At 48.3% G+C, this 12,423-nt stretch overlaps 1 protein-coding gene across 8 annotated transcripts in view; it reads left to right on the top strand.

The window, feature by feature from the left end:
* Positions 1-12,423, top strand: part of SLC7A1 (solute carrier family 7 member 1) — an 84,919-nt gene that overhangs the window by 60,939 nt on the left and 11,557 nt on the right. For all 8 annotated transcript variants that reach the window (XM_055244048.2, XM_055244047.2, XM_055244045.2 and 5 more), the window contains 5 exons: positions 384-542; positions 2,668-2,842; positions 9,123-9,244; positions 9,888-10,110; positions 10,931-11,070. In XM_055244048.2, coding sequence (XP_055100023.1) covers positions 384-542; positions 2,668-2,842; positions 9,123-9,244; positions 9,888-10,110; positions 10,931-11,070 — 819 coding nt within the window. The remainder of the gene's footprint in view (positions 1-383; positions 543-2,667; positions 2,843-9,122; positions 9,245-9,887; positions 10,111-10,930; positions 11,071-12,423) is intronic.

The raw sequence follows: 12,423 nt of genomic DNA, 5'->3' as shown, positions 1-12,423 counted from the left end.
TTTCATGAGTTGTCATCAATGTTTACTTTTTTTAATGAAACAAAGTAGGTAGCATTAAATATTAACAGAGTGCCTCTCAGATGGTAAGGGTAACACTCGTTTTGCAAACTTTTTATTCGGATATATATATTTGATAGAATACACCTGTGCATATTGGGTAGGATGTGAAATGCATTCCTCTGTAGGCCCTAGAAGCCTTCTCACACTTAGCACTAGTTGACCGTCACTTCTGGCTCAGCATACACTGTGGTCTGGCTGCTGCTGCCAGATTCCAGTGCACCGTCGGTGACTCCTGCAATGATGTTATCAACATGGAGCTCCACTACAAATACCTGGCTAACAGGTGTCCTCACATCTCCTCTGTTGTGTGTGCTTTGTGGCAGGTACTTCAAGCGTAGCGAGGGCCTGGAGCGCCACCTTCGACGAGCTGATAGGCAGACCCATCGGGGAGTTCTCACGGACACACATGACTCTGAACGCCCCCGGCGTGCTGGCTGAAAACCCCGACATATTCGCAGTGATCATAATTCTCATCTTGACAGGTAAAGCCCACACTTAAAAAGAGCAGAGTGATGGGCAAAGGTTCGGTGAGAGGCTCCTGTTAAGTTCCTTTCTTTACTTATCTCTTTAACCATAACCCCCATTTCTTTTTGTTTTGTTTTTGTACTTCATGCAGGCATCTTTATTTGTCCCTGTCTTCATTGCTTCTTATAGATTCAGATAGGGCCGGCCTGCTTCATAGCTGTTGAATTGTGTGCCATTTCATTAAAAGAGAATCTTAGGTGTTTAGCCTAGCTGTTTGTGGAATAAGATTTTGTCTGTACTGCAGGCTTTTTGTATGAGTGTCCTGGGAATAAAAATTCTTTTGACTCAGTGGATGACCATTTGGAAAGCAAAGCTGTCATTCATCAGCCAGGAAAATGTGGAGGAATGAGCTCCGCCTGGAACACTAATGTGTGCCTGGGGCGTCTGAAGACGACTTGGATGGTTTTACACCTAACAACCATCAAAACACCCTTTCAATAAATAAGTTTCATGACAGAGTTGTGGTTACAGAATTTGAAAAATCCCAGAGACTGCCTGAACACAGCTGATGGCAACTTCTTGCTAGTGACATTTGTGCGTGTCTTGGCCAGTGCAACGCGAGTTTTGCTCTGTGGGGCTCCATAAACATGAAGCTGAAATGCAGATAAATTCTCATTTGGGGTTAGAAAATCTTGGATGAGTTTTAAAAATGACATGCCTTATTTTACACACCACATAATTGAAATAACTTCACTCAGGCTGGTCTCAGCAGTATTTCTGGTCCAGCTGGCAGAAACGCATCAGAAAGTAAGTCTGCACTAGTGAGATTTCATTTTAATAAACCTGAGAGGGAGGGACACTAAAGAAAAAATATATTGTTGTGTGTTGAGGTGTTCTCCCTGTGATTAATTACACAATTCTCTTCTAACATCTGTACTTTATAATTCAATCTCAAAAGTACAGCAGTTTTTATTTTATTTTATTTTATTTTATTTTATTTTATTTTATTTTATTTTATATTTGAGACAGAGTCTTGTTCTGTTACCCAGGCTGGAGTGCAGTTGCGCGATCTTGGCTCACTGCAACCTCCGCCTCCTGTGTTCAAGCGATTCTCACACCTCAGCCTCCCAAGTAGCTAGGATTACAGACGCGCACCACCACACCCAGTTAATCTTTTATATTTTTAGTAGAGATAAGGTTTTGCCATATTGGCCAGGCTGGTCTGGAACTCCTGACCTCAAATGATCTGCCTGCTTCCCAAAGTATTGGGATTACAGGCGTGAGCGACCGCACCCAGCCAGTTTTGATTTTAAAACTATGAGAGGCGTCCATGGCGGAGCAGTGGTCTCAAATCCTGGCTGTGTTCGAGTGGTACCAGCCCCTTCTGTGCCACTTTTGTTGCCCAGCAGAGAGTTCAGCTATGGAAGTACCCGAATGACCTCTTCACCCTAAGGTGGTGCTGGGGCATGTGCCTCAAAGGCACTGCTGTCAGAGGTTCCTGGGCATCTTTATTACTTAGTTTCCTTTAAAAAAAAAAATGTGAGTTTGCAAGCTAGAGCTAGCCTAGCTCAGATGTTATTTTATATGCACTGAGTCCGATGAGGAACCGTGTGTGTTAGTGGTTCCAGAACCATAGCTAGTTGTTATTGTTAATATCACTAACATCCCAAAGTCAACCAGAATAATTTCCTCTTCTGAAAAATGCCCATTCTCCCAGGAAACTATGCAAAGTCTTTCTTCCTGGAATTGTTCCTGGAGGTTGTTTCCCAGCAACGCATCCTTTTAGTGAGAGGGAGCAGCTTGGTGTGCAGGTCCAGGCTTTCCCCTCCCTATGAGAGGGGCTCATGCTCCAGATCTCTGCAGTTCTCGGGTGCCCCTTGGGTGGGCTTCTCAGTTCCCAAGGATATCTGGAGGTCACCTAGGAGGGCCTGGGAAGCACCCACAACCTTGGTGATTTAGACCCCTGATCCCTGCCCCCAGAAAGATCATTAATCCACCCTGTTCCCAGAGGCTCACAGAGGTCTGCAGAGGCTCGATGCACTTGGATTCTTTTTCAGTCGCCTTCTTATCCCCATCCAGGAAGGACCTTCCCAGTTTGTGGTTAACACTCAGACAAGGTTTTGTGTCTATGCGCTTTTTCAGGACTTTTAACTCTTGGTGTGAAAGAGTCGGCCATGGTCAACAAAATATTCACTTGTATCAACGTCCTGGTCCTGGGCTTCATAATGGTGTCAGGATTTGTGAAAGGATCGGTTAAAAACTGGCAGCTCACGGAGGAGGATTTTGGGAACACGTCAGGCCGTCTCTGTTTGAACAAGTGAGTTGCTGCTTCTGACCATTTTTCTTATTTGATATTTAATGACATAGACTTGTATGGGGGAGATAACTGACTAAGATGGCATGTGCTTTTAAAAAAAGATTATTTGAGTATATTTTGTTAATTGTTTTGTTTTGTGTTTTTTCAGTGAAGTAGCTGGGGGTATTTTGTATGTATCAAGTTTGTGTGAAGGTTTATTCCCCTGAAATGGAAAGACTATTGTATGACAAGGAAGACTGAGGAAAAGAAAATCATCACCCTGATTCCAAATTGTGTATCATTCAGGATTCTTGTCAGACCCATTAAATGATCCCTCTTTCCCCAGATTCTGTTTGATGGCCAACTTTGGAATTTTGTGTTCAGAAAAAATTTTTCTCTGCAGTGCCATGGTGACCTCACTTCACCTTTAAATACCTTCCTATTAGATTAATAACGTAGAGGGAAGAGAAATAGGTGAAACTTTTTTTGAAGGTTTTCAGAATGACTGAAGTGTCAGAATGTGAGCACAACAGTCTTTCGCCGACATTTGACTTGTGCTGCTCCAGCCCTGGTGACAGTGGCCCCATCACCCTCATGTCTCTGACGCAGACACCCGGAACCAGAGGTGACAGCTCTACCCTGTGCCATCTCAGTTCTCTCGCCCAGCCCTCATTGAAAGCTCAGATAACCTGGGAAAAAAAAGCCAAACAGTCATAACATATCTTTTTTATCTTTTTTGTCAGATCTCCATGTAATTCTTTAGGTCCCAGGATGGAGAATGGGGACTTGGATTTTGTGTGTGATTCTTCATTAAGACTGAAGGGTGAAACTGCTATGATAAAGAGACCCCCTCCAACTGCCACAATGGAGTGTGTCTTTAAAGAGATGTTTCCAGTCCTGAAATGAGCAGTCCACGTTGTCTGGCCAGCTTTGCCACAGGTCTCTGTGGACCTAGACATCTTCTGTCTTGCTCCATCTTCCCCCAGGACATTGTCCTCCTCTGCCTGGTCAGAGCTGGCTGTAGGCACAAGTATGACCCAGCTCTTCCAGAAGGAAAAAGAGAGCGTAGAGGAGAGTGCTTAGGGCTGTTCAGGACAGACCAGAAGACACACAGACATTCCATTGGCAAGAGTCCACTGGGGGCCACACTGAGCTGCAAGGGAGGCTGAGAAGCACTGTCTCACATTGGGAATCTTAGCAGTCACCTATGCCCAGTTGGTCACTGGTTCAGGGCCAGGTGCCCAGCCATGTCACTCAGTATTGTTACCAGTGGGCAGGCATTGATGTGTGACTACTTGAATGGAAACAGGAAACTATGGCATTCGGTGCATGAAACTTCACTAACACTAATATTTTGTGGTTAGCAGTTCTAATAAAACTGCTTTCCTAAACTCTGTTACGGAGAACTGAGGACTTTGAATGTGTCATCCCAAGCATTTCAGAGTCATATTTATGCCAAATTTATGGGTGCCCATTAATTTAGAGTGGAGTAAAGCCAATCCCAAATATGCTTTGAAGTAACATAGTAGCCTCTGAAAACTCAGAGCATATTTGACCGGTTGCTATTTATAGGTCAGGAACGAAATATGTAGGGCACCTCTTGTTAACTGGTTGCCAATCGAGATTTAATTTTATTATTTTTATGAAGAGATTGTGCCAGCCGATGGTATTTACTTTCACTGGTCATCCTCACGCTGGTACCCTCGTAATGATGAGCTAGCTGTACCGGCCCCCAGACAAAGCAGCATTTGTTGCCCCAATCCCTGATCACAGGTGGGGCCCCCTTAGCTACATCTGATGGCCTCACTGCCAGGGCCCAGCCCCCGACCACGGGGACGGCAGGGGATTGGCCATGTTAGGAGGTGGAGTTCTGCAGGACTGGAGCCTCCTTGGCATGCTCTGTCATGTTGTTAAAATATCTAAGCAACTTTCTTTCTTTTTTTTTTTTTCCAGCCGTAGCTTTGTGTTTCTGACAACAGCCACGTAGTCCTGCATGACATTGCTGGTTCCTCTGAAATAGTAGGGCACAGCCCAACCAATCCATACAACATGCAGGAGCTTCAGCTCGCATGGGAGGCCCTGAGACCACGTGGGTTTGTGATTTTAGGATGCTGTCTCCCAGCCGTCTGGGAAGGCCCCCGGGAACTAGGTCGGTCTGTCTGTTGGTCTGTGAAGAGGAGTGTCACCCTGCAGTCTGGATGGCTCTTCGTGCCTTTGACTCAGGCTGCCGCTGGCATTCCTATCCAGTGTTCTGTGGACATAGCAATAGTAAAGCATCAACCCCGCATGGAAGCCTGTTGAGAAAGTTTTGTTGGATGGTGTCTGCCAGTTAGGATGGAAACCCCAAAATAACATTGGCTTCAACAAGATAAGGGTTTGGTTCTCTTTGGTCAACCTCTGGGGGTAGTCAGTCCAGCCTGTCGCTTCACCCAGCCAGGAATCCAGGCCAGGCTCCCCAGGGCTGAAGGCGGCTCCTCCTGCTCCAGCCAGCAGGATGGAGAAGGGAACGGCAGAGGGCCCCCTCCCTCCCCACTTCATCCCCTGGACGTTTCTCAGCCGATGTAGACACCACGTCTGCGCAAACCTCCTCCATCAGAACTTAGCCAGATGGCTACCCCTTGCAGCTAGTGACTCTGGGAAACACACAGTCCTGATTCTTAAGGCTCATATGTCCAGCTGAAATAATTAAAGTTTCCATTACCACATGGAAGAACAGGGGAGTGTGGCTTTTGAGCACAACTAACAGTTAATGTCAGGGTGGCTGGTGTGAGGGTGGCGGAGCCCTGCTGCAGGATGTTCACCACTGATGCAGTGGGAGACCCTCGGGCCTGACCCCTTTCTATGCCAGGCATTGTCTTTGCTGCTTCTGAGCGACCAGCTGAGTGGAACACAGAAGGGCTGGTCAAAGGCTGCAGGGCAGGGAGCACTGAGCTGAGACCAGGACTCAAGCTCACCTTGTCTCGGGGTGACATTTGCTGGGTGAGGGCTCTTGGCAGCCCCTCTCCTTCACATGTGAGTTGCCAGATGATGAGTGAACACAACTGCCACACGCATGTAAAAGGTTAATTATTGATTACATAGAAAGAGACCATTAAGAAATATCTCTACATGTTTTGGTTTGCGCCTCTGTAGAATGGATTCTGTGGTTATTTTGTGTTGATATTCTGCCGCTGGCATCAGTAACACCGAATCTTTTCTTAAAGGTTGAATTTAACTTTTTGAGTAGGTAAAATACTACATGGTTCATAACGCTTTAAAAAAAGATTTACAATGCGTTCCTTTCTTCATCCATCTCATCTCCCGCCCCCACAGGTAAACTTTCTAATTGTGTGTGTGTGTGTGTGTGTGTCCGTAAGCTTCCAGTTTCTCCCTGTGTAAGCACAAGCAAATGTAAATATGTGTATTTTATTTCTTTTTTCTTACACAAAACGCGGCATTCCGTATATATTGTTCTGCACCTGGCATTCTTGCTTACTAGCATACCCTGCAGACTTTTTTTTAATCAGGCCCTTGTTCGTTGTTATGGTTGCCCAGGGTCCTGGCACCTGGGTCCTCCTGAAGTCAGCTGTGGGTCCTCCTGAGGTCAGGTGTAGTGGCGCAGTACGAGGAGCAGGTGTGGCAGGGTCACAGTCAGCAGGGAAGTTTACGGTTGCTCACGGTTGCACACAGCTCTGGAGTTGGCACAGCACAGCACGTCCTTCACCCCCGTTCTGTAACCTGGAGGGTTATCCAGTCTCTCCTGCAACTGTCCTGAGGAGCCGGGGAGGATGCCTTTTGTTCTGCCTCCTCCCTTTGCGCTCACTCATCCCCCTTGCTTCCTTCTCTCCATGCTTTTATTGTTGTGTATGCTTTACCTGTCTGCATGAGGAAGACACATTCCAGCCCTTCTTAGTCCCCTTTTGTGAGTTCATCTCTTTCTGGGATTTAATCATGTATGCAGTTCCCTGCACTTTCCACTTGCCCTGAAATGGAGATTTCAGGACCTTTCTAGGTGCCTCTGCCTCATGTTGCCTAAAGCTCATCTATCCATGATAGCATTTATTTATTTATTTATTTATTTATTTTTAAAATTTATTTTAGAGACAGGATTTTGCTGTGTTGCACAGGCTGGGGTGCAGTGGCACAATCATGGCTCAAAGCAGCCTCAAACTCCTGGGCTCAAGCAATCCTCCTGCCTGTTTCCCAAGTAGCTGGGACTATAGTCACATGCCCCCACACCCAGCTAATCAGAAAAAAAAATTTTTTTTGTACTAATGGGGTCTCACTATGTTGTCCAAGCTGGTCCCTAACTTATGGCCTCAGGTGATTCTCCCGCCTCGGCCTCCCAAAGTGGGCATGCATTTATTTTAATGCAAGGCCATGTTGGTAGCTCTTGATGTCATAGGAGCTGAGTGGGGATCTGGGGGCTTTTCACTGCCTGTCTGTCACCCTGGCCGCCACAGGGGACCAAAGTGGGGCCCATAGAAGCCATTTTGACTCTTGGGTTCCCCTGCTCCTTTGGCCTCATCCTCCCCCTCTGGAGCCATCTGGTTGTCACCTGCTTTGTCTTCAGCATAGGCCACTGGGTAACAGGAGCCGTTTGCCAGGGTGGGAGTGGGTGGCTGGCGGGGCCTCTGGCCTGAGAGGCGAGGGGGTTTGGATGAGGTGGGCACAGCTCCACTCCAGCCCTTTGCTGTCCCGTGGCCCTGCTGACTTGTCTGTCCTGGGTTGCTTGGTTTTGAACTTGGGTTGCTAGTTTTAGTCACACTCTTAACACAACAAACTAAAATTTTGTTTGGCCACAGTTTTTCATACATGCATCACTTGTACATTTCTGGGGGTTTCCTCTCGTTACTGTTTATGGAAGCACAGTAAACCCCACGTCTGCATGAGCTTTCTCATGCATGTACTTCCAGCGTCTTCATGGCAGTTTCTGTAACTGAGAGATGTGATGATCCTCTAGGAATTAGTAAGGCGTAATCCCCATTAGAAAGTAGTTGGGTCCATCCTGTCTGTCTGTCTGTTTTATCAGCCAGTGAGGAAATCCCATTGAAAGCAACGTTCACCAAATGGGCTGCCCAGCCAACCTGAGGGACGTCAGGGTTTATAGGATTGGGAGCATCCTATAGGGTTCCTCTCTTCATGCTGACAAGGTTTAGGGCAGGTTGTCCTGTGCAGCTGGGCGGCTGTCAATATGGTTGAGTGGGGGCGACGGAGGTGGGTGGTGAGCGTCCTCTTGGGCTCCAGGCCAGCCAGTGGGACCCTGGCACAAGACAGAAAGCCTGCGGCCCTGGGGCTGGCAAAGGTGTGGGAGTAGGGACTGCCCTTCTTGAACCACAAGGAGTGCAGTTGCTTTTCGGGTGGCAGTAGAGGGCCGGATGCAGAAAGCTTAGGGTTACTTGGTGACCAGCAGGGGCTACGTGCCTCCTGACCAGGCGACGGTGGCCAGGGAAGCCGCCGGCCCTGACTGCGTGGTGCACCCCCAGAACACAGCATGTGGAGGGATCAGACAGGCCAGGGCTTTGTACATCGGGGAACAGGGGCTTGAAGGACCCCCGACGGGGCCCTGGGAGGGGCCATAGCGCCACACTGAACCTGGGCACCGTGTCTCGGCACAGGTGTCAGATTTATGGGACTGTTTTCTGAATGTTTAAGCAGCCTGCTTCTTCTGGACTCCTGGGTTTATAAACTGTGCTTATTTTGCTTTTGCATTCATCAGTGTAGCAAAGATGTGCTGAGCCCCTCCCGTGGGCCAGTGCCCAGCTGTGCCCAGGCAGCACACACCTGGCAAAAGCTGTGCCCTCCCGGACTCCACCTTGTGCATACAGGCACTTAAGGAATGCCTTTGCTGACAAAGACTTTTATTTTAGCCTTAGTTTCTCTGGAATTGTTTGTTTTGAGATTGAGTTACTGGTAAATATGTGACCTGGGGTAGGACTGGCTGGCGGCTCTGCATCCTTCCTCCGAGGGGCCCTGGGGAGAAGGTTGTGGGACTGGCCGCGTGGCTGGTTTCTCCCCCATTTCCTGTCGGACCCCTGCCTCATAGTCCCCATGTCTCCCTACCCTAGTCATTGTTTAGAAGATGCTTCTGGAAAGGGCGATACTCTGCACCCTTGGGACCCTGGGCCACAAACAGCAGGGAGGCCTGCACACACGGAGTCAGAATGCCATGGCTGGACTCAGCGTCTGAAGCCCAGGGCCTGGCAGTGGTAACGGGGAGGGCTGACTGCCAGGTTCCGCTCGTATCAGGAGATGAGCACAGCTCCTTACGCCAGACTGCGCAGCGAGTGACGTGACATTTGTTTGCGGCTCTTTTTTCTAGTGACACAAAAGAAGGGAAGCCCGGTGTTGGTGGATTCATGCCCTTTGGGTTCTCTGGTGTCCTGTCGGGGGCAGCAACTTGCTTCTATGCCTTCGTGGGCTTTGACTGCATTGCCACCACAGGTATGCCCGCCAGCCACTGCGGTCCCGGGTCCTCCTGCACCGCAGGCAAACAAGCCAATGCTTGCCATTTCCCTCCTTGCTGGCACGGTCTGGTTGTCGCTTTTTCACACATGAGCAACGTGTAGATTTGTAGCTTCCTGCCAACCCCTCCCACCCCCAAACCATTATCACATCCCCAAGTGTCAACTCTTGATGGAAGCTGCATCTTGAATAAGGCTAAGGTTCCGCTGTTAGAATGGGATCATAGCTGTGTGGCTGTGGCCTGATTTCATATCTGAGCATCTTCCGGGAGGAGTGAGGCCATTCACAACATTGTCATCCTGGCGGACTGAATAGGCCAGGCTTCAGTGAGCCTCCCAGATTTTCTCTGCCAAAGGAAACAAGTCTCTTCCTTGGCTGCATCACCACATTCAGGCTGAGAACACTGTTGCAGGGCCGTGGGCTGTCTGATGTGTCTTCCTGAGCACCACCCCTCCGCTCCCGGAAGCCCAGGAGGCCCCAGTACCCACAGGGCTGAGCGCTGGAGGGAGGTTTCTCGTAGTGTCACGTGGGTTCCCGGGCACTGAGAGGCCTTGGGTGTCATGTGGGCAGATACACTGCCTCTTGCTGTGTGCCCTCCTCCGCTGACCCCTTGTGCTTCTAGGTGAAGAGGTGAAGAACCCACAGAAGGCCATCCCCGTGGGGATCGTGGCGTCCCTCCTGATCTGCTTCATCGCCTACTTCGGGGTGTCGGCTGCCCTCACGCTCATGATGCCCTACTTCTGCCTGGACAATAACAGCCCCCTGCCTGACGCCTTTAAGCACGTGGGCTGGGAAGGTGCCAAGTATGCAGTGGCCGTGGGCTCCCTCTGTGCTCTTTCTGCCAGGTGAGAGGCCTTTCTGTGGTGGCTGCTCCTAGGGGTGGAACCACCAGCAGGGGTTAGGCTGTAGCAGGCCAGGTACAGCCATACGAGACACACATCCACTGCCAGCATTCTTTACCCTTGAAATAGACCCAGTACCCAACCCAGCCTTCATCATGTGGCTTTTCCCTTGTTGCCAGTATTCATCATCCCAAGAGTTGCGTTATTGAGATTTTCATCCTGAAGAACCTGAGGCTGGCTTTTCAGCATCATCTGCTTAGCAAGGGACTGGCTCTCCGTCCCTAAATCTGGCCACTGGAACAGGCCCCCTGTTTGAACACCATATTTTGGCCCTCAGTTTGGCTGTCATGCAGAAGCTGCTTTGAAGAAGGGAATAAGTGCCTTTTAATGAGAAACATTTTCACCAATCGTATTTCCTCTTAGCCTGTATAAACAGAGCTATTTGGTAAATATTGATTTACCACAGGGAAATCTTCATGAATGCAGCGATGCTTGTATTTTCTGTTTGATTCAACTAGAAATAATTGCAGGAATAAATACAGTTTTCCATCTGTAAAGACTGTACTGGGTCTCATGCTAGTGTATGTTAGATAGATGTTCCCTATTCTTTACCTTAATCCTTACTCACAGTGTGTGCTGTTTCTGGGGTTGATTTATTAAATGCCAAGTCTTTTAGCCACAGGCCTCACCCAGCGTGGAGGGATGGCAGCTCTTGGTGAGCTCAGACTCCCTCTCCTCTGTGGTAAACCGAGCATGGCTGGATGTGGTGCCTTTATCCCTTATGAGCCAGGTTCACTCACGCGGTTTGCCTCTCCCCATCTAGTCTTCTAGGTTCCATGTTTCCCATGCCTCGGGTTATCTATGCCATGGCTGAGGATGGACTGCTATTTAAATTCTTAGCCAACGTCAATGATAGGACCAAAACACCAATAATCGCCACATTAGCCTCAGGTGCCGTTGCTGGTGAGTACTAGAACTCATTTCACATGTAAATATTTTAACAATGGAGTCATTACTCTTTAGGGAGACATCTTGCGTTGTTCTGGTCTGTGAGTAATCCTAACTGGTCTTTTTAACTCCTGGTTTTTACACTTGGAGCCTGGTTCATTGGAAGTTGACTGACCTTTTGACAAAAGGCAGAGGCCCGTTTGACAGGATAGGAGAGAATTTTCGAACAGTTTGCACTCTGGTTTTCATCTCATTGGGGAGAGCTTAGAACACACAGTATTTGCCCAAAACCTTTCCCCCCCATTTCTGGACGTTTCCCTGAGTAGTCAAGGGCAGGCTGACACCTTCCTGTGTGACACAGGCCAAGGGAGACCTCGCCAGTACCTGGAAATTCGGCGTCCATTTCTGAATTCTCTGGAAAACAAGTGTCCCTTATGATCAGTGTTTTATGAAATGTGCCGCCTCTTCCCCAGAGAGTATCAAGGGTGCTGCTGATGAAGCCACTTGCCCCTTAGTTTATAAGTAATAGCAGACCCAGTGGAGTTTCATCTTATCAGATGAGCTCATCGCCGGGAGGACCATTTTGATGGATGAAATCAGTGGACGAATCTGAGCCATGTAGGTGTTCCAGGGCCCTAGATGAAGGAAAGGAGAACCCCAGAGGAAGCTCACGTGCACACTGTACCTGTGGTTTATGTCTCCTCCTTTTGCGATTGCATTTCATGGCCCCGAAAGGCAGACGCCCGCCCCTTTCGCAGTTGCATTTTGTAGCCCCAAAAGGCAGACGTCAGCCCACTGTACAGATGTGGAAGTGGAGGCCCAGGGAGGTGAAGTGAGGATGTGCACCCAGGACGGTGGAGCGGCCTTGTGATTCCAGGACTGTTTTTACGCCAAAGTAGCCAAGCTCCTTCCAGAGTCTGAGCAGAGCAGTGGGTCTTTTTGGCAAATTAGGGCATGTGAGATAAGTCACAATTTCTAACACAGTGACTTGTCAAATAGCCATTGGTAAGGCACTTGACCTTCTTAAATGAATGAATTATTCACTAAGTTTTATTTGCATTTATGCCTTTAGCAAACTGTGCTTAGTTTTGTGGATTAATATTGTATAATAAAACCTATTTTTAAATTATGAAACATTTCTTATGTGATTCTATGCTCATGAGAGTGACCACAGTGGTCAGATTGAGAGGCACTATGCGTCAGAATGTGACCAGTATGTTTACAGGATTAAGGATTTGGAAATGGTCATTGTTTTCTCAGGCTTTACCCAGAATTTGATCATATTAAAGACTGGCCTTAATTTCCTTCCCCTGCTGATAGAGGGAGATCAAATCATGCTCTTTGAAGTGACTGTAAAGAACATGCCAT

This window comes from Symphalangus syndactylus, chromosome 15, assembly GCF_028878055.3.
Source record: "Symphalangus syndactylus isolate Jambi chromosome 15, NHGRI_mSymSyn1-v2.1_pri, whole genome shotgun sequence".
NCBI lineage: Eukaryota > Metazoa > Chordata > Mammalia > Primates > Hylobatidae > Symphalangus > Symphalangus syndactylus.
This window is presented reverse-complemented; position numbering and strand designations above follow the sequence as displayed.